A 21,078-nucleotide genomic window follows, 5' to 3' on the forward strand; every position below is an offset into this window, starting at 1 on the left:
CGCTCCCTAAGTCTTTCCGAGTAGCGCAGCGCCGGAAGTGTGGCGGCGGAGGGGCGGGGCTGGACGGAGGAGAGTAGGTGGAGTCCTTGTGGCGCATGCGCGCTGCGCAGCCTCGCCATGGCTCGCGAGCTGATCGGTCCCGAGCTGCCGCCCGGCTTCCCGCGCTGCGCAGAGCCGGACCCGGATGAGGACTTTAGCCGGGGTGAGGCGGGACGCGGAGGGGTCGGTGCGCACCGGCGGGGCCGCGGTGAGCGGGTGCTGCAGGGTCGGCCCGCGGGGGCGCTGAGCTTCACGGGGAGGTGTTAGAGTGCCTTCCTCAAGGGAAAGCAGTGTTCTGTTCAGCCCGGAGCAGAGCAGGCTCCGGGAGACCTTAGAGCAGCTTCCAGTGCGGGAAGGCGCTACAAGAAATCTGGAGAGGGGCTGTTTATAAGGGCATGTGGTGAACTGCACAGGGGGGGATAGCTTTAAATTGGAAGAGGGTAGATTTAGGTTAGATGTTAGTAAGAAATTCTTCTTTAAAAGGGTGGTGAGGCCCTGGCACAGGTTGCCCAGAGAAGCTGTGGCTGCCCCATCCTGGCAGTGTTCAAGGCCAGGCTGGAAGGGGCTTGGAGCAACCTGGTCTAGTGGAAGGTGTCCCTGTCCATGGCAGGGGGGGTGGAACTGGATGAGCTTTAAGGTTTCTTCCAACCCAAACTATTCCGTGATTCCATAAAAAGGTACTCATATGATGTGGTACTGCAGACATGAAATGGCCTAAATTTTTTTTTTTTTTTTTTTAATACTGCATGGGTTTATTATTTTCCTGCATTTTTATGCCCGTGTTCATTAGTAGCTCCGAGTGTGAAGTTAGTGGGTAGAAAAATAAAACAAGGCAGTGATTAGGTCTTGCCTCCTGTTTTCCTGTGTCAGACCAAAACCTGTGAAACTGCTATGTTCTAGTCAGTTTCCCTCAGGATGCGGAGCTGGAGCTGGCCTGTGAGCAATGAGGCTGTGGTGCTGCACCTCCTAGGGTATCTGGTGTTGACAGCAGCGGGATGCCTCCGGGGCCAGCTGACTGCCAGGCTGGCTCTTCTGCAGTGGTGCTTGGATACCCCCACTGTAAACCCATACATGCTGTAATATCTCTGGAAGTATCAGTTTGAGCGTTAGTACTCCCTGCCTTTAATCCATCCTCAAGTCATTAGTGTATGTATGTTCAATTACTGGCAGTGTTTCAGTGAACATTCAATTATTCCCAACAGTGCAGCTCCAATGGGAAAGGTTTGGTGTGCTCATCTGCTCTTCTTATTTTTTAATCCAGAAGAGGGAGCAGTAGGAAGGAAAAGCAAGGTGCTGCCTTAGCAATCCCATAGCAACATCAAGCTCCAGGTCCGCAGCTTGGCTTTCCACTCAAGTCCTGACTAACACGCCTGTCTGAAATAATGCAGCTTTTCCTAATGATATATGTGGTGATGACTTAGTTTCCTTACACCAGCGTTCTCATACATCATACATGAGATACAGATATCTACATTGTGTATGAATCCACTGAACAACATAAGTCAAACTTACCATTAGACTGTGGTTTTGTGATACCAAGTGTTTTGGCAATATCTAGTCTAGGTTATTCAGCCTGCTGTGTCCACGTTTTGTCCAGGTGTACAACCCTCTGGACACATTCAAGGACCTGCACATCCTTCTTAAATTCTAGGGCCCAGAGCTGCACACAGTGCTCCAGGTGAGGCTGCACTAACTCATCTCAGTGGTTGTGCTGTGTTTGATGCATCCCAGGATGTAGTTTGCCCTCTTGGGTGCCAAATGCAACAAGGTGACCCACCTGGTTGATGAGGGAAAGGCCGTGGACATTATCTATTTGGACTTAAGTAAAGCATTTGATAGTGTCTCCACAGTGTTCTCCTGGACAAATTGGCTGCTCATGGCCTGGATAGGTGGATTCTTCGCTGGGTTAAAAACTGGCTGGATGGCTGAGCCCAAAGAGTGGTGGTAAATGGCATCACATCTAGTTGGCAATTGGTCACTAGTGTTGTCCCTCAGGGCTCAGTGTTAGGGCCAGTGTTTAATATCTTCATTGATGATCTGGATGAGGGGATTGAGTTCTACCCTCAGTAAATTTGCAGATGACCCCAATTTGGTGGGGAGTGTTGATCTGCTGGAGAGCAGGAGGGCTCTGGATCTGGGATCTGGACAGTCTGGGTTGATGGTGGGTATGGGGCTCAATGAGGCAAAATGCTGGTTGGGGTTGTTGGGCCACAACATCCCCATGCAATTCTACAAGCTTGGGGAAGAGTGGCTGCAAAGCTGCTTGGCAGAAAAGGACCTGGGATGCTGATTGACAGCTGAACATGAGCCAGCTTGTGCCCAGGCAGCCGAGAAGGCCAGTGGCATCCTGGCCTGTATCAGCAATAGTGTGGCCAGCAGGGCCAGGGCCGTGATCATCCCCCTGTACTGGCACTGGTGAGGCTGCACCTCAAATCCTGTGCCAGTTCTGGGCCCCTCACTACAAGAGAGGCATTGAGGTGCTGGAGGGGGTCCACAGAAGGGCAATGGAGCTGGTGAAGAAGGGTCTGGAGCACAAGTGTGCTGAGGAATGGCTGAGGGACCTGGGGGTGTTTAGTCTGGAGAAGAGAAGGCTTGGGGGACCTCATGGCTCTCTACAACTGCCTGAAAGGAGGTTGTAGTGAGCTGTGGGCCTGAGCTCTTTTTTGTTCCTCCTTTGGTCTGTATCTTTTCACTTTTCCATGTCTTCCAGGGAATTTCTTTCACAGACTTCTCATTAGATCTTGGCCCCCCTCTTTACCCTTTCCTTTCTTTGCCTCTAGAACCTATGCATAGCAATTCCTATTCCTTCCTTTCTACTCTTTCCTTGGCTCCCTACCCTGATCCATTGCTGTATCCTTACCTGTACTGATTAAAAGTCTCAATCAATAAGAGTCTCAATCAGCACCAGGACCATAGTAATTTTTAATCCCCATTCTCGTAAATCTCTTTCTCCACCACTTCTTTCACCATGTCCAAGGACTTTTCCTTCCACAGGCTTTAAATGCCATTTTCCCTTTGTGAACCATTCTCTGTTCTCTTATTTTGATTCTGGTTAGCCTTGCTTAGACTACAGTTTCACGAAGAAACAGTTCTTTCAGGGGAGTGTTGGGTTTTGCAGTGTTATTTTTATGCTCTTAAGTTCCCTGAGCCAGTTTATTGCATAGCCCACGCAAAGGGTTGTGCCGTCAAAACGAAGAGGAATTGGGATAAGAAGCATGTGTGTTAACCCTGATGTTAGCCAACACGTCGGTGGGACCAGTCTTCTTCCTTAAATAGTTTTGGTTTTATGAGTTCTTTCCAGTTCACAAAGCTGCTCCCTATCTTTCTCTTCCTCTGCAGTGTCAGGCTCCTCAAACTGCATCTCTCAGTTTGCCCCTTTTAGTCCGAGGCCTTCTCTTACTTGTCTGTGTTCAGAGCAAATAAAACTCTGCTTTCATGATATCAGGGCACCAGGTAGCTGGAGAAAGCCATTGTTCAGGCTTTGTCTGGTTTTTAAGTGCTCTTTATCCTGTGGTGTTTCTCATACCAAGATGGGAGACTTCTTAATAGCAGCCTTTATTCTTATTTATCCTTGATTTGTTGGTTCCCTCTCATCTTGAGCTTACTTTACCTTTATAGGCTGGGGTGTTGCGGGTTTTTTTTCTTTCTTAGTGCTGAAATGGATTTGTATATCCTGGTTAAAGTTTTTCCCATTAAAACAGAAAACAAAGTAAGTGGTAGATCTGTCGGGATGCTTTGTAACTAATAGACTGACCTTGTTCTGTGTCTTGTGCTAAAGATCAGTAAAAGCTTTATGAAGCTCACTCAAAGGACTCAATTTCTGCCTGGCCTTTGTCAGCTAACAATGGAACCACAGTCTGTATCAGGTTTTATTTTGAACCATCAAAAAGTCATAGTTCTTTATCTGAAGATGTAATTTCCTGGTACCCTTCATTTGTGTAGTTTTATTCCACCTCATCTTTTCATCTAACTCTTGACAATTCATAAAGCTAACCATGTCTTTTCTCACCAAAGCTTCTTTCTGTCCTGTCAGTCTTGGACTCGGTGCTTGAAATACTAAAAGGAGGAACAGTGTCTGTGTTTCTGGATGCTGAATCTTCAGTAGGATTAAATCTCCGTTATATCAGATGTCTTTTTGTGTTGTTTGTGTAAATTGTTGCTGGCCCTGGGTGTGGGAAGGCCTCTTATTTGGGGCCTTTGGTGGTCTTTGCTTACTCCAGCTGGCTCTGTTTTGATTGAGCCGGTGGGGGTGTCTGTGTTAACACAGTGTCTCATTTGGGGGGCATTTGGTGTTAGGATCAGTAGCTAAGCTGCTTCTGAACCCAGCGTACATGGCACTATATCCAAATAAGTAAAGAGTGTGCCTTCTTGTGGAGACAGTGCCAAAAGTGGCTCAGGCCTGTTAGCAGTGTTGGCATCTAATTCTTTCCTTTGCTGGGATATTCCCCCTCATACTCCAGAGTGTAAAGGGTTGACTGGATGATGAGAGCTCCATCCACTGCCCCAGCCTTCTGACAGTAGTGATTCTTTGAAGTCTGAATGCCTAAATCATCCCTTTTTTCAGCAGAGTACTTAAGTCTGTGCTTGCTGTTCATGCTTTGCTGAACTGGGAATAATCGTAATTGCTAAACCATTCCTAAAGCAGGCTGGCAATTAAATTTCACTAATCTATGGTCTCCCATGCTGTGTATGCACAAATGGAGTGATTCTTCACCAGTAGTATGCAAATGTTTTATTAAGGTGATAGTTTCTTTTAAATATACCAGTTCATGCCATATGTATTGTGAATCAGTTGATAGATAAAATGGCTTTCTAATCCCGTTCCAGAAGACACTCATGTAGTAATGGATTAGTAATTTACTAATTTAATTCGGGGGGGTTGTTCATTGAAATGTGATGCTGAAAAAAGTAACTTCTAGAAGTTTATTTGTCTTCTCTAGATGCTAGACAGAACAATGATTGAATAAACTTAATTCCAGGTAGATGTTTTGGGAATACCAAAATAGATCATACTTATTTGAAATGTGTACTAAGTATCCCAAATACTGGGACATTCAGTTGCAGGACCAGCATTGCCTCCAGGCTATAAAAGCAGCTGTAGCTCAGAAACTCCTGACAGTGATGATGACTCGGAATCAATTCCTCTACCCAGAGTTACAAAGAGAGATTCTGAAGAAGAGATAGGAGATCCAGCACCCAAGTGAGTGTATTCTTTGGTTATTTGTATATTGACACTGTATTGCAAATGAAATATTTCTGTATAAATTATGAGACGGGGACAGTATTATATAAACAAAAATTTAAACCCTGTACCTGTGTGAAACTTCATGACATGTTCTGCACGTTCTTTGTGGTCAAGGATGTCCAGCTGACCTGTCTGACACCCTCCAGTGGAATTAAGTTATTTTGGGCAATCAGATCTCTGTCTTTACATTAATTCTGCCATTAAAGTAATAAAATCCTTAGTATTTTGCTTGGGTTATACTAAGGTCAGACACCACTTATAATGTATGTAGTCGGTACTTGAGTTTTACCCTGTTTCTGGTATACTACTTCTCACTGAAAGGTCATAAGAACTGTTTATAGGCATGAATTTATGTCTATAAGTCAACTCTAATGAAAAAACATGGGTTGTTTAGCAAATAACAAGAGTGTGCATATACTCACATTTGGTGGGGTTGAGTACTTACAGCTGCTGTGTTAAGAACTTGTATGTGTTTGTGATACGCCTTGTATAAAGCACTTGAAGGGTGTTATGCCATCTTAAGAGTAAATATTACTCACTTTTTTCTTGTTTTACTTCACGGTTTTTCAGTTAATTAGAACTGAACTGGGGAAATTACTAGTCAAAATGCAGACAGTGTATAAAAATGCAGAAAAAGGTGTTGAATTTAAAATTTTGTGACTAGAAAATGGTATTTCAACATTACACTGCTCTTCCATCTACAGCAAAAGCATTCTTAATGTTTTTTTCAAATGCCAAAGCATTTTTGGAGTGAAGCTTATGCTCCCAGTTCTTTAATTGCTTCAAATTATTTTGGATCTTTTGCACTGTTTCCTTGGTAACAGCAGGATATTTAGTACATAGGACTGCTTGGAATAATTTTAAGGTTTTTTTTTCCTTTTTAAAATGTTGATAATTGCTGTGCATGTCGAGGTAATAATTAAGTGAAATCTTTTTATTTGCAGAAAGCCAAAAAGAAATCAGGAAGATGATGATGATGATGATGATGGCTTTTTTGGGCCTGCTCTTCCTCCTGGATTTAAAAAACAGGATGATTCTCCAGAGAGGTAATTGAAGTTGAATTATTTTCGGACTCTTTTCCTTGAAACATGGTTATTTAAGGTAAAATATTTTGTTGCGCTACTACAGAACACTTCCAATTGTGCACTTCAGGTTCAGATGATTAGAGTTGCTTCCTCCACATTCTGAGAACGGGAATGGCGTTCCTTTGAGATAGAACACACTGCCCTCCTAGTCCTGAGTGGAGAGAAAAATTAAAAATTTGAGTTGTCAGAGGAAATTTGACATTCAAAATCTATTTCTTATGGTAGGTCTCAGATCAGTGCAGAAAAAACAAATTACAGGTGCAAGGGCTCGGTTCCATGTTTAATTCTGGGCTGAATGTGTAGGGCAGTTAACTTTTGTGTGGTGCAGTGCAATGCAGGTTATTGGAATTGTCATTTGCTAATGCATCAGGGGTTGTTTTTGAGTCTCCAGGTACAAAACTAATCTGAACTGTGTAGGTTTCTAGAAAGCAAGAGCTCAGGTCTAAGAAAATAAACATTATTTATAACCTCTATCAGAAAGTTTTCTGTTAGTTTGCATGCAGTTATAAAACACTTTCCCCCCTCCCCCCAAAAAAAAACCCAAACAACTGTTTATGGATTTTCTGTGCAGAACTTAACCATGTCTCACAGCATTCTAGTCTTTACATTAATCTGTGCACTTCTTTCTATAACTTGAAATGATAATCCGTAGTGAAATTGGCACTTCCAAGGGGACACTTACTGATGGAAGGTACAAGGAAGTCCTTTGATCACTGTTACCTTACTCGGAGCAATAAAGAGCTGGTAGATAAAATGCATCAATACTTGCCTATCAGGTAGGAGTTTTCGGTTTCTAGGAAAGGGACTCAATTTGTTGTTGAGCTGTGTAAGTATCCTTTCTGTATCTGTCTGGTTACGCTTTGCTATAACTGACCAACTCTTCTAATTGTGGCTGTCATGCTCAGTGGGCTCATTTGGTGGTCCCAAGGGTAATATTTTTTCTTTCTTCTGTTTCATATGCATAATTGTTGATCGTAAAATCTAGGAAATCACTAAAATGTGATCTCTAATAAAGCAAGTAAATACTTGTAGCTTTTAATATCAGCAGTGGTAGCCTTCTTGTTTTCTTGATTTTTGACAGGACCACTCCTGTAGTAAAATTTTATGTCAGTGTGCAAAAGAAAAGAGGAAGGAAAGAGGCAATTTGTAGTTTGGAGGTTAGAGAGATGAGCAATAATGCAGGTGCTGACCCATCATATAATATTTTTTTGTATAGTCACCCAACTTTTACTTCCACTTAGCAGTTTATTTCCAAAATGTTGGGTAACTTGCATTTACATTCAGGGGGCATTTACATTCAGAGGGCAGGAGTCTGCTCTGTGTCTAGAGTGTGAAAGATTAAAGCAGTAAAAGGCGCTTGCTAGGTTTTTTTTTTGTCCTAGCTCACCATACAATTGCTCCTAGCACACACAGAAGGCAGATTGAGCAGAGCCATTCTGCACCCTGAGTAGGTGGGAAATGTGTGATGTGGTTAGAGCTCTGTGTGTCTTCCACTCCCATACACCTGGGAGTCTGACACACTGAGGCATGTAAGCTGTGCAGGGTGTAGACACCATGCTGTTAACTATCTCCCTGCTGCATTGCTTTGAGCATTGAGCAACTTGGTAGCTCACTGTTTAACCACGAATAATTGAAGCAAATGCCAGCTGTTTGTTTTAATGTATAGACATAATGTTTATTAGCTGTGACATACTCATTCTTTTAGAAAAGCTTTTGTTCTGTTACATCTTCTCCAGACTTGCCAAAGCAACATATTCATGTTTAGGAGCAGCTCATGTGGGAATTCGCAGCTTGTTAAAAATTGTTTGAATCATTCCAACATAAAATATATACATGAATGGTTTTCCTTCGACTTTGGAAAGGATTTTGCTGTTTAGCAATGCTAGACAGAAGTGCGGCACTCATAAGTATTCCCAAAGTATTCACACATCACGGTAAAGAACAAAAGTTATCTTAAAAAATGTTGTTACACATCAGAGGAATGCTGAAATGCCCACCTTGAAACACCCTTTAGCAAGAGCTCCAGGTCCAACAACAGGGAAGAGTTTTTTGCTGTATATGAAATCCAGTATTCCTTAAATTAGAGCTTAATTCATGCTAAGGTTTTTTGGGGTGATTTTTTTTAAATACATATATAGGTAGAGAAGTTGCCAACAGCAGCAGAATGTGTTTAACAGAGTTAGATTCACTTTACCTGTTCAGAGAGTCTTTGGACATCCAGGAAACTGTCAAGAGTCATGTTAGCCATGTGTTGCTGAGGGAAGACCCAAGCAACAGTGTTATTCATGTGAAAAACAAAAGCATAGAAATGGAAAGTGTGGGAGGGATGACAATGGGAACTGTTTTTCCATTCTTTGGAAGAGCCTTTGGGCTGCAACAGAAGCAAGGCACATTATTTGACATGTGCTCTTTTTTGCAGGTTGCACAGATACAGCCCACAGCATTGATGTTCTCATATATTTTAGTAGAAAGCTTTTTTTATAGTTTGGTTTAACTGTCTCTCATTCTCCATTCATACTTGTATGCTAAAATAAGATTATTTTGGCCATATCTGCATAGGTTTAAATTCAGTCTCTTTAAATTATAATGGGACTTTAAAATATGGCCCTAACAAGGAAGTAGTCAGAAAGGAATGGAGGAAAGTAAAAGCTGCTTCTTTTTTGCAGCAGCTAGGTGGGGGTGGAACTTCAAATTTAACCCAGACCTCTCGTCTAGGTTTGAAACCTTACCAGTGCCCTTGTCCTGGCCTGAGCTCACTTTTATTGCTTGTATCTGTCTGTGATTTGCTTTCTGACAGGACTTTCTGCTTTTTATTTACCATCTTCAAATCTTGACAGTAATATCACTTACAGCAGGGCTGTACTGATTAGATTATGCAGGATTTAGTAGGAGACCACAATTAGCATAATTCAGTTCATGTTGTGTTACGCTTGATTGCCCTAAAGCTCAGAAACTGAAGATCATAATAAAGTCTCTGCTGATGCATTGTGAGGATACTGCCACTTGGATATCTCTTCAGGTGTTAATTGTTTGGGGGTTTAATTAGCTTTAAAGATTATCTTGGTGGATTATTAAGAGGAACTTGTATAAAAAAAAGTCTTTCCGTGCTGCAGACACAGTCTGTAGTATACTTTGAACTGTTTTAATGACTGAAAAGAGATTCTCACCTTTCTGTATTCCTGGAGACAATCAGATTTCCTGCTTGCTGAGCTGCGGCAAAAAAAAAACAACAGTGAAGTTACTTGGGATCACAAAACTTCTTCTCTCATCCCCACTCCAGGAGAAAATAAATTTAAAATCAGAGCAGTTCACTGAATCTGTTTATTGAAGGGCAGCAAAACTGGTGCAAGACAAGAAAGAACAAAATTGGCTTTGTTGCTAGGGAAAGAGTAGTGTGTATTTGACCTCCCACCTTTCATGGTTCTTGAGTCTCCTGAAGGAAGAAAAATGTGGATTTCCTTGAGTACATGCCGCAACTTTCCCGGTTTTCTTGCATCCCAGCTATTTGCAGAGGTCCTCCTGGAGAACGGAGAAACTCTTCTTACTCAGTTATTTCTGTGGTGTGCGCATAGGGGCACACTTGGCATGGGGAAGAAGGAGAATTGCATTTCTCATCTACATTTAATTTTTATATTAATCTATTACATGTTTTCCTGCAGCAAACAGTGAAAAGCTGTCACTGAGAGTACTGTCTATGTTGCTTATGTTACTTCTTGGGTTTTTCCTGTCTCCCAGTTGAAGATAAATTAATTTTGTTTTGTTCCTTCAAGGCCCATTATAGGTCCTGCATTACCTCCTGGCTTTAGGAGACCTTCACAGGACACTGGGAATAGCAGATGTTCCATAGGACCGTCTGTTTCATCAGAATTCCATACCCAGGTTTGTGGAAACAGAAGCCTTTTGTTTTAATACAAGCTATCAGTAGGAGCCTGAAAAAGTCTACTAGACATACTTCTCAATGACAGTTTAACTTTAAACCAGAAAGTGTCTTCTTGCAGAATGACTCTAAGAGCAGGACCATAGAGCCCTGGAGGACTGTGCGAGCAAGGCAGGGGTGGCCCCCACAGGTAACCAGAGACCGGACATGGGAGGAGAATGTGGAGGAAGCTGTGTGGGGCTAACCAATACTGTTGTGCCAAGAAGGAGTGGCTGAATACCACTCCTATATATGTGTGAACTGCGTCACAAATAAAGTAGAAGTTTGCTTATCACCCATATTGGGTTGGCCTGTCTGCTTCTCCTCGCCACTTACAGTGTCTGGCATATTTTTTGCCTGAGTCAAATATTAGAGCATAAATAAGCCTTGAAAAAGAAAAAGGCTGGTCTGGTTTGTTGTGATTTTGCTGTTTGACATGTTGCACTCAGTGAACACAAGAGATGTAGGCATCCTAAACTGCAGTCACAGTAACACTTCCTCGTGCTTTTTTATTTCTTTTGGTGTGATATCCTTCACAAGTGAACATCTTGGCAAAGTTCAAATTTTTAAAGGCATGAAAGAAGTAATGCAAGCTGTAAAAATGAAAATATTTACCTATAATTCAAGCTTTTACTCTGTTGCTGTTGGGGAGCAAAATGATTGAGTATTTCGCATATCTTCGCCTCCTTAAAAATGTTTATTAGTAGATGTGTTAACTAAGTGTATCTGAAAGGATGCAATCAAGAATGATGCCATGGTGTTGCTAACTGTTCTTATCAATAGTCTGATGATACTTGTAACTGGGAGTAAAGTAGAGCAGAACAGTGATGCTGACACGATTTTTTGGGTCGTGTTTTTTGACTGTTCTCATCAGGTTGGGTAAAAACTAGTTAGAAGTCCTATAGCTGATAAGCCCTAGCCACAAAATGATGCGTGTACTCCTAAAGAACATTCAGGACTAAGATCTGTGATTAAAATACAACCAGAAGTATGGGGAAGATTCAGCTCCTTCAACAGGGCCTTTTAGCACCATTCCAAATGATCTGTATTGTCTGCAGTAGGCTGGCAAATAGGGAGTAGCACCTTAGAGAGAAGCCTACATCCTTCTTGAGCAGCACGTCTGAAGCCAGGCAGGATGCTCTAAGACATCAAAAATCATGTTGGATACCAGCATTTACGCAATTGAGTCTCTCTCATGCTATAATTAAATATTAATTCCTTGTGAGAATTAACAGTTACTGTGTTTATTTCTAAAATACTTACATTCTGAAGTTTAACTCCCAGCCACTGTGGGGCATGCTAGGGAGGAATGAGGCAATGGCTGCTCTGGAACTTTACTTTTTTGGTTAGAAGTTGTGTGGTGCATCATTCTCTAGCTTCCTACAGCAAAGTGTTGCCATAATCCTTCATGAAGGATGATTGTCTGACATTTTGAAGATACTCATCGTCTTGCAACTCCAAATAACAAGCAATTTATCATAATGACAGATTTCTTGAGGCAGGGATGTCAAAAGTGGCCTGCTTGTATATTTTGCAAACGTAAAGGTCTGTTTTAATCCTAAATAGATCTAGCATCAGCTTTGTTGGCTTACTTTTTTTTCCTCTTCCTAATAATACTTTATCTTTTACCTTTGAATATGAGTGAGGTTGTTTATTTATTTTGTATTCTAGCACATCTTTAGAAGCAGCTTATTCTATGCTGACTTTTCACCTTCTATTGATTTCCCCTTTAAACTTTAAGGCAGTATTTTTTAATCTTCGTTTAATTTCATCTTGTTTGATGCAGGTGGTAATGGAATGAATTGAACTTCAGACATGAGAAAGGAAATGAGACACACTTCAATTAAAACTCAGCATGAGATTTGTCTTTCATTCTCAACTACTTCACACTACTATTTGTTGCGAAAGTGTTATATATTTGCATTTTTATTTGTTTGTACACAGAAGAAGGAAGTGGTTTACTACTTTGGTTTCTCAAGATGGTTATTCTTTTTCTCCACCTGCTCCTTCTTTGAAAAGAGAGAGAAAATGCAGTTATCCCATTCTCTAAAAGCTGAAGCAATATTGCAGCGGTAGATAATCAGTGAAAGCTTGGCTATGTAAATGTGTTTGAGAAAAATCATGAGAGAACTTGGTGTTACCACACTACATTGATGGTGTTTATAAATGAGCAGCTATTTATTACCTTTCTCAGTCTTTCAGATGCAATTGGTCATACAGCCATTAAATTTGCTAAGCCTCTTCTTGCACCTTGTGGTTTATAGCCACATGAAGCTGTGTCTCTTGCTCCCTGAAGCTTGCCTTTCTGACCATTCGTACTTCCGTTGACTCCAAAAGGCAGACATGCCAACTGGCTTCACCAGCTTGGAGCAGTGTTTCTGTTGCAAATGGCACACAAGAGTGAAGTGGCTAATTTCACATCTCCTGTCTTCCTTAGCACAAATCCCTCTACAGCAGAGAAATGCCAGCTATGAGCAGCCTGAAGTATTAGGCTTGAACTCAGTATATGGATAACTTTCCTTCTCTCCTCCTCTGTTCACCCGACCTCCATTCCCCATGCTCCTATTAGGTAACTCTTCCAGTGAGGTTCTGTACTCCATTATTGTATCCTCCACTGGGTCACCTCTGCCTCATGAGCCTTATTTTATATGGAGGGATACTGATACTGGTTTTCTACTGCTCATCACTCTTGAGCTGCTACATTCTCTGATGATGTCCAGTCTTGATTTAAGATGCCCACCAGGTAACTGAAGTTTGGCATGACAAAAGCAAGCCATTCCCCCCAGCCATCTTTCATTTGAAACTCATTTACTACCACCTTATATTCTGGAACAATGCTCTCTGCTTCCTGACTGTACAGCGTTGTCCTCATCCTACTCCTGTTGCTTTATCACACACGTTCAGGCCGTAGCTGAGTCTTTTCACTTTGTAGATGCGGGGTACCTCAGCTTTGCTTCCAAAGCACTGTGGTGTCATTATTTCATGTCTAGTTCTGCCTCTGTCCACATCTGTGCTGTTTTAACTTGAAGGGACGTGTGAGCTTTCAGTACAACCTCTGGCATCCGTAAAGGGTCTTATTAACACCTAGTGCCTTTCAAAGTTTGGGGTTTGGGTTTTTGGAGCCATTCTCCAAATAATTGCTTGGAATGTGATGTTGAAAGGGTTTGAAGAAGAGCGTAACAGAACCAACAGGTGAGACTGGCAGATTACTATACACCCAGGGATGTAGTACCATGCATGTTACTGTGCCGTAGCTTGCATGCAACTCTTCCTAGCACCCTTACAGAGTCTAAACTTGAGACAGCTGTGATCCTTATTCCAGAGATTGATCCAAATGTTGCTAGTGATGGTGAAGCGCAAAGTATCAAACATGTAAGTTTGTGTGTTGCAACTTTACCTGGGGCCACAGGGGCTACATGGCTGCATGCAGAGAACATAAAGTAGCAGGACTTTGCCCCCGTGTTAACCAGCTGTTTTGCTTCAGATGAGATGATGCCTTTGGAACCATGGACACTAAGTATCCACGTTAAAGTACTAGAACAGGTCTAATCTGGAGTTTTAATCCAGGTTTTAGTTGCCTGGCAGGTGCATTGCATTAGGTTTATAAAATCATTCTAATCCTGTGAAGCTGAAGTGTTTCTTGATGGTCTTAGAGCTCTGGATGACAGAAATGTTTTATTTTTGGAAGGTAACAGATAGTAGTGAGGAAGAAGAAGATATTATAGGCCCAATGCCTGCAAAAGGACCAGTGGAGTCTGATGTCACTAAAGAATTTGAACGCAGAGCTCAGAGAATGAAGGAAAAACTTACTTCAGCAGACAGCGTAAGTTGCATTTCTTAATTTCTAGTATTTTGTTGCTGGAGCGTATTTTTTTCTTTGCCTGTTTCTGTGTGAACACATTTGCAGTTCTGCTCAGGACAATAAATCTTTCAAGAAAAATTCATTATTTCTGCTGGAAGCCAAGAGATTCAGACAGCAATTCTTTATTATGCTCTTTTTACTCTTCCTCTGCACCCGTTTCTTTTATAAAGGATGAACCCAAGCAAATTACCAGGGAATCATGGATGACAGAGCTTCCACCTGAATTGAAAAGCTTTGGATTTGGCCCAAGAACATTCAAGAGAAGAGCTGATGACAAATCGGGAGATAGATCTATTTGGACAGATACTCCAGCTGACAGAGAGAGAAAAGCCAAGGTGAGCATTTACTCATCCACGTACACCTGTGGGCAGTGTGGATGCTGTTGATATTCTGTGAAAGCAAAGATTCCCTGAGCTGGTCAATTAAATTTGTTTGTTTTGAGTTTATCCTTTGTTTCCAAAACTTACTAATTGGGGCTTAAAGGTAAGGGCAAGGAAATAATGATTTTAAGTAACATTGACACTCATTATTCCTTCTTCCTTCTGTAGTAGTCAGGTACTCTGTATCAGCTCATTCAATTTCCAGTTACAGTGTGTTGTTCTTCTTTTATCAAGCTGAGCAAAAAATAGCTGGTGGCCTCTATTGTGGCCTCTAACCTTCAGATTTAATTAAAGTAAATATAGATTTCCTCACTTTTTTCCTTCGGACATTACTGTAGCATGTGATTGCTTCTATTCATCAGGAAAGAGAAGAGGCAAAAAAGTCAACCAGTAAGGATGATGAAGAAATCGTGTTATCTGGGAGAGATAAGAGACTTGTTGAGCAAGTGGCTTCATACAATGTAAGTGTGATAGCAAAATACTTCCTTTTCCTGCATTTCTTTTAATTCTTCATACTTTTATTCTGGTTCTCATTCCTAGCACTGCTGGTTTCCATGATGATGCTACTACAGTCTTCCCTTTTAGTGCCCAAACCTAATGCTGCGTAAGTCATTAGAACATTTGCCATTGAATTCAAGAAGAGCAGGATCGGGGCAGCCGACGGCTGCTGAAAACAGTGTTACAGAGTTGGGGTTTGTGTGTATTGGCTGGTCTTAGGTGGGTTTTCCTTAAATCATCTTCACATCAGGACATGGTTGCTGGCAGTAGACAACCTTCATTCAGATACTAGCTTGCTTCACCAAGTTACCAGCTTTCCAGGAATAAAACAGTAGTAAAAGTTTAACTTATAGGACAAAATATGCATTAACCCAAAAGAAGCTTGATAGGCTAAGCAGGTCAATGCATTAATTATACTTCTTAATTAATTACATTAACTGCTCATTACAGCAACATTATTATTTGAACTTTTCCTCAGTCTCTGGAGAAGGAGACCATTTTCACAGGCTGATGTTGGTTACTAGAAATCTGAACTCCATGTCAACTTCCCTCCCACTTCTCTGTCTGCCAGCCCTGTTCACCAGAGAATATGGACTGGTGCCTTACACCTGTTCGTTCCTGTTCGTCCTTTATTTAAGGCCTGATGCCTTCAGCAAGTCAGTCTGGTCTCTTGAGAGTATAATTCTTGAGAATCACAGCCTTGGCTTATATTACATGATTTAAGTTTATCTGGCACTTTTAATTGTCATACATTAAATCACATGTGCCTCTTGATTTAGAGGCTGGCAAATCCAGAGTTATTAGCATACTGCCTTAAATTCCTTCTGTATTGTCTGTTTCCACTATCATTCTGAATATAGTTCTTTTCAGGAGCTTTAGTTCTTAAACTGATTTCTTACAGTTAGTTCTTTAATGCTGCTGCCATATACATTCTCTAGCGCAATGCTGTCAGCACTGATGCAGTTACACCATGAATAAATATTACCCATTTTCTGTTTTCATTTCTTATGCTATGTATGAATTATTATTTGTATGTGGGACGAAGTGTTTGCACAGGGAGTGAGGGAAAGTGAACCTCTGGAATAAAGATGTCTTGTTCCTAGACATGAGGAAACAGAGCTGCTCACCCTTTGCTCTTTCTGATGAGAGAGTTGGTTCAGACTTATCTTTTGGATGGTCTGTAATGATTTGAGAGTCTGAGAAATTGACTGCTGTGAGATACACAAATACACGTAGGTAAAGGAGGGGATGCGTAGCCTTGTGAGAACTATCCTGCTCCTGTGTGAAATCAGCACAAGTTTTATGTAATATTTGATCTGGATTGCGTGTTTAATAAATGGAACCAAAGTATGTGACGTGGCAAAATGTGCTCTAGCTCAAACCTGTGACTGTCCTTAGGCTTGCAACAGGCAATTCAAATACTAAAGAGAGCACACCTTAAAACATCATAACACATGAGAGTAAGAGCGGAAGGGTATCTAGCTTGTTGCTGCCCTTAGCAGTGACCAAATGCAGATGCTTGGGGAAGTGTATCAGAAACTGAGCCTGTGCTCTTGATATGTTGTCTGTATTTGACTCTAAGAATGGCAGAGCAACTTTTGTATTTCTTTTGCATTATTTTTATAATTAATCTCCACAGTTTGCAGAGATTCAACATCCTTATGGGTATCTTTAACATCAGTGGATTGTTTGTATTTTATTCAGTGTAGAGAAGATTATACGTGCTTTCTGCTCTGTTGTGTATGGCGTATGTATCATTCTCTTTTACACTTCCTAAGCTGTCTTTTTTTTTCTGGAATTTTCAGCCTTCCTAATTCCAACCTTTCTACTTGGATTTTCTCTCCCTTGTTGATGCTTGTAATACTAACTTCCTCTTCCTTCTTCCCATTTTTCCAGGAGTCAAAGAGGTCGGAATCTCTGATGGACATACATCAGAAAAAGCTAAAGAGCAAGGCATCTGAAGAAAAGAACAAACCTCAGGAAAGAAGGCCTTTTGACCGGGACCAGGATCTCAAAGTCCATCGATTTGATGAAGCACAAAAGAAAGCTCTTATAAGAAAATCCAGAGATCTGAATAGTAAATTTGAGCACAGTAAAGGCAATATGTTTTTATAACATATAAGCATGAAGCTTTTTTGAAGTCAGTGAAAGTCTGAATACTTAATTTTTTAAGTATTTTCCTGTAAATATTTCTATGCAAAATAAATATCCTGATGTTTAATTATTTTTCCTTGTCTGTAAATATTCTGTTAAGGAGGATCATCTCTACTAAAGTTAAACTGGTAAAGGATAATCCTAGTATAAAAAAGGTAATGTAAATTTGCTACTTTAAAACATTAAGATATTTTTTGCTAGCATAAAAATACTTAAATAGGTATTAAGGAGCTCTACATTTGATTCGTAGATTCCTTTAGCTCCTGTGTGTATGTGATGAAGCTGAAGGGAGAGTTGTGTTATGTATTTAAAATTAGGCTTGCACTTACATCCTTTTTCTCTTGAGTAATGTTTGGGATCCATTCTGAGGAGTTATTGAGAGTATCTGTGTATGAAAGTAATCTTATATGAGAGATGCTGGCAACTTGTTCAGAAATGTGACATATTTTGTGTGTTAAATACCATGAGATTTACTGTAAAAAGGCTACCATGGCAGACAGTGTCTGGGTTGGTTTGTGTTAATGAAGCAGTGGCCCCACAAGCCCCAGAAATAAGTGGCTAAAAAGTTGGTCTTATTTTATTGCCCATGTGCATGAGCCCAAGGCACAGGCTCCATGTGCTGCAAAGTCTTTTGAGAATGTTCAGTATCGCAAATCAATGATTACATAAAATATATTTAGGTTCTGCTTTTTTTAAATAGACAATTCATTTTGCCATCTGAAAAATCTGCTACCTTCAGGAAGAAGTGGGACTGGCTTTGTACTAGGTTTGGTTTTAATCAACTCAGTTCCTGAGTCTTTTCTCTTTGAGGTGAGAGGAAGGTTTAAACAAGCACCTTTTAGTTTTCCTCCCATAAAACAGGCTTTTCTTAGTGCCCCATGCTTTTTTAGCCCAGCAAGCAAGGCCTTGCTAAGTTTTTTTAACTCGTGGGTTGTTGCCTTCCCCTTTTTGGGAGCTCCTCTGCAGCTGGGGGTTAAATAACATGTCTAGCAATTCAGCAAATGTAGGTTCCTAAATTGGAAAGGCAGTATTAGGAATATTTGGGAGTTTTTTAGGCAACTAAAGCAATGACAGGGTGAGCATCACATGATTGGCTAAATCTCCATGGTTGACAAAAATGATCCTTATACACTTTTGGATACCCTACTGCCTTGAGAAATCAACTATCAAGCATTGCCTTATGCTGAAAGAGCTGCTCTCATGAGCACGTTGTGCAGTTCAGATATTGTGCATCCCTCATTCAGACACATCTGTAGCAGGAATGAGGGCTGTTTGTATTAAGATTTTGTTGCTGTTACATGCTGTGTTTCCATTTTTGTTCTTTAGTCTCTCCCCTCCAGACTGAGGACTGGTCATCACATGTGGCAGATGGTCAGGCCTTGCCCTCCAGCTGCATCCCTGCTGTCTGCTTGCTACCCTTTCTGATCCCATCATGGTCTCCTGCCCCCTCCAAGGATGTGATGGAGTGGAGGCTCTGTGGTGTTGCTGGAAAGGGGAGCTGTAGTAACAGGAGTGCAGGCAGATCCTGCACAGCTGTGTGGCAGTAGGTTACACCTCCATGTGGGATGTGTGGTTCTAATTAGTGAAGCCTTGATGTGAGCTGGGAATTTGTTCTCTCATCTGCTTCATCTTTTTTTTCCACTCTGAAGCAGCCTCTCAAAGACTCAATGAAATCCCTGTTATGAACTTGAGATAGGGGGAAGATGGAATTCTTGAGAGTTAAGATTAAGCTTTTCATTATGTTGTGTAAATTGAGTGAACTATTGAATTGCATTAATACATAAACTAATCTTTTTACTGACGCCAAACCATTCCCTCCAACAGTCATTAGAACAAGCAATAACTCAGTAAACTACAAGCTCTGTAAGCTTTTGGGGGAAAAGATGGGTTGTCCTCTACAATTTGGACAAGCTATAAACAGTTTCTGCAGAAATGTTAGTGGGCGATTCTTCAGAATCTCATTTGAAAAACCAGAATTTACCTCAAAGAAATTCCTCCCCATAATTACTTTGTAGCATTACTGGTAACCGGCTCCCAATGCAGATTTAAAGGATCCTATTGCTATGCTGCACTGCCAGCGTGTGTCACAGTGTATCGACTCCATGCATATCCGGAAACTGTTTCCTCAGGGAGGTTTTCCTGCATGGGAGAAGCCCATCAGCCTAGATTTTAAAGCACTTCCTTTGTTTTCTGCTGGTGCAGATGTCCTCTGTTAATACTGATGGTAAAAATTTCTGCTCAAGAGTTATGGTCCCTTCCTTCTGAAAAGTTAAATATGTGTGGAATTCATAGTGAATTCAATAAAAAGGCTTCTGTGGTAGGTGTATCATAAACTGGGTGTTTATTTTTAAGGAATATTCTATGTTAATAACAAAAATTTAACCCTGTTGAGTCTGCTTTTACAAAGGAACAATTAAAAGCAATAAAGCTATATGAAGAGAACTTACTGATTTGTTTGTATGTATCTTCAGGACAAAATACTGCGCTACCATGATGTTTGAGCTGGAAAATTTTGTTGGAATATGGTATTGCGATACTGTCACCTGAGGAAAATCTCTGGTGTTCTCATTTAAACATGTATTTATGGAGGGTTACTCTTCGCTTCCGCTCTTGCAGGCAGCGGATGTGCTCTGTGTGTTGGCTTTCCTGGATGAAGTGTTTATCAAATAATAAACATCAATACAAATGCATTTTATTTAAGGCTTTGGTAGTGTCATGGTGATAGCACAAAAGGGGCATTGTCAAAATAGCCTTCTCAAAAGAAACATTGAGGTGAAACATTGACATGTTTCTCTCCAGTAGGAACGGAGGTTTTCTGCATGAAAGAAGATTCAAAATGCTCCAGGAGTCCAGGGCTGCTTGTGCTTTTGAGGGCTTGTTTAGTTTCTGAAATGTAAACTTTGTTATTTCTTTCCAATTATAAATTTTACATTGATTTAAGAGTAATTTGGCATTAAAAATCAGAATGTGAGAGACCTTTATGTGCATCTTTCAGCTGCCTCACCTGTCTACAGTGCATATAGTTTCTAATTGTGCAATTGCCTAACTCTCAACTTCATGCATGTGATTTTCTGACCTTACGAACAGTGTGCAGCAGTTTATAGGCTGGGGAAAAAGAATCCTAATGTTATGTGGTGTCTGCCAGCCACCAGCTCTGGATTTTTCTCTCATGCTCACTCACTAATGAAGGTGGTGTCTTGTTAGCTGAAGTCAGTGAGGAGCACTAGTGGGGGGTGCCGTTGTGCACCTGTGAAGCACATCTTCCTCATGCTTCCTGCTCTGGCACCTGAATGAGAAGCGGTGACCCTCAACTGTAACTCCCCTACATGTGGCATTTCTGTTGTTTTCAGTCACAACATGAACACAGAGCTAGTCTTTTCACAACAGCCACTTCACAGTGGCCATCATGGCAATCAGCAAAGCCCATTTTCTAACATCCCACCTTTGTTCCTTGCTCCAATCATCTGTTTTCTTATGCTGGTCTTTAAACCAGTAACAAATCTTATTGAAATTATACGCGTTTTGCATCTGCGTGGCAAATCAAGCCTTATTTTGAAAGCTGCTCTCAGGGAGTGGGAACTGCAGGTCTCTAGGAGACAGCAGCACAGGCTGTCACTTCAGCAGGAACAGCTGCAGCTGTGACTTCTTCCAAATAAGCAATTTAAACATAAATATTCAAAAGCAAGTCTCATGGGCAGACTTCAGAGGGAGAAAAAAAGAAAAAGGTATCTAGCCCAGGTTCTCAGGTATTTAACACTGCCGTCACTTCCTTCACTTCATAGGGTTGTAGCCACTTGTGCTAACACCTGACCATGAGTTAGACAACTGCCCAGCCTCAGGGCAAATTACATCTTCTCTCTGTCCGTTCCTGTCTGTTTCTTTCAAGGAGCCTCGCTCCC

The 21,078-nt window shown here is 41.2% G+C and overlaps 1 protein-coding gene across 3 annotated transcripts; it reads left to right on the top strand.

Moving 5' to 3' along the window:
- The first annotated feature begins 56 nt into the window (after positions 1–56).
- Positions 57–20,154, top strand: GPALPP1 (GPALPP motifs containing 1). 3 transcript variants are annotated; one of them, XM_061457324.1, is made up of 8 exons: positions 57–202; positions 5,098–5,239; positions 6,229–6,330; positions 10,140–10,248; positions 13,974–14,108; positions 14,318–14,482; positions 14,866–14,988; positions 16,922–20,154. In XM_061457324.1, exons 1-8 carry the CDS (start codon positions 118–120, stop codon positions 17,138–17,140), a joined length of 1,080 nt encoding a protein of 359 aa, XP_061313308.1. In that variant the 5' UTR covers positions 57–117; the 3' UTR covers positions 17,141–20,154. The 3 variants fall into 3 exon arrangements, with proteins under 3 accessions (XP_061313308.1, XP_061313309.1, XP_061313310.1); XM_061457325.1 differs by having other exon boundaries at positions 14,890–14,988; XM_061457326.1 differs by lacking the exon at positions 13,974–14,108.
- The last annotated feature ends 924 nt before the right edge of the window (positions 20,155–21,078 follow it).

This window comes from Pezoporus flaviventris, unplaced genomic scaffold (assembly GCF_033815535.1).
Source record: "Pezoporus flaviventris isolate CSIRO_AGI_PZ_B2104156 unplaced genomic scaffold, CSIRO_AGI_Pfla_v1 ptg000025l, whole genome shotgun sequence".
Lineage (NCBI taxonomy): Eukaryota > Metazoa > Chordata > Aves > Psittaciformes > Psittacidae > Pezoporus > Pezoporus flaviventris.

What these genes read in the sequence shown, in the direction of transcription:
- GPALPP1 (XM_061457324.1), top strand. Translation starts at nt 118, where the DNA reads ATGGCTCGCGAGCTGATCGGTCCCGAGCTGCCGCCCGGCTTCCCGCGC. An exon ending in ATAGGAGATCCAGCACCCAA is followed by an intron (nt 5,240 to 6,228) that starts GTGAGTGTATTC and finishes TTTTATTTGCAG; the next exon opens with AAAGCCAAAAAGAAATCAGG. An exon ending in CATCAGAATTCCATACCCAG is followed by an intron (nt 10,249 to 13,973) that starts GTTTGTGGAAAC and finishes TATTTTTGGAAG; the next exon opens with GTAACAGATAGTAGTGAGGA.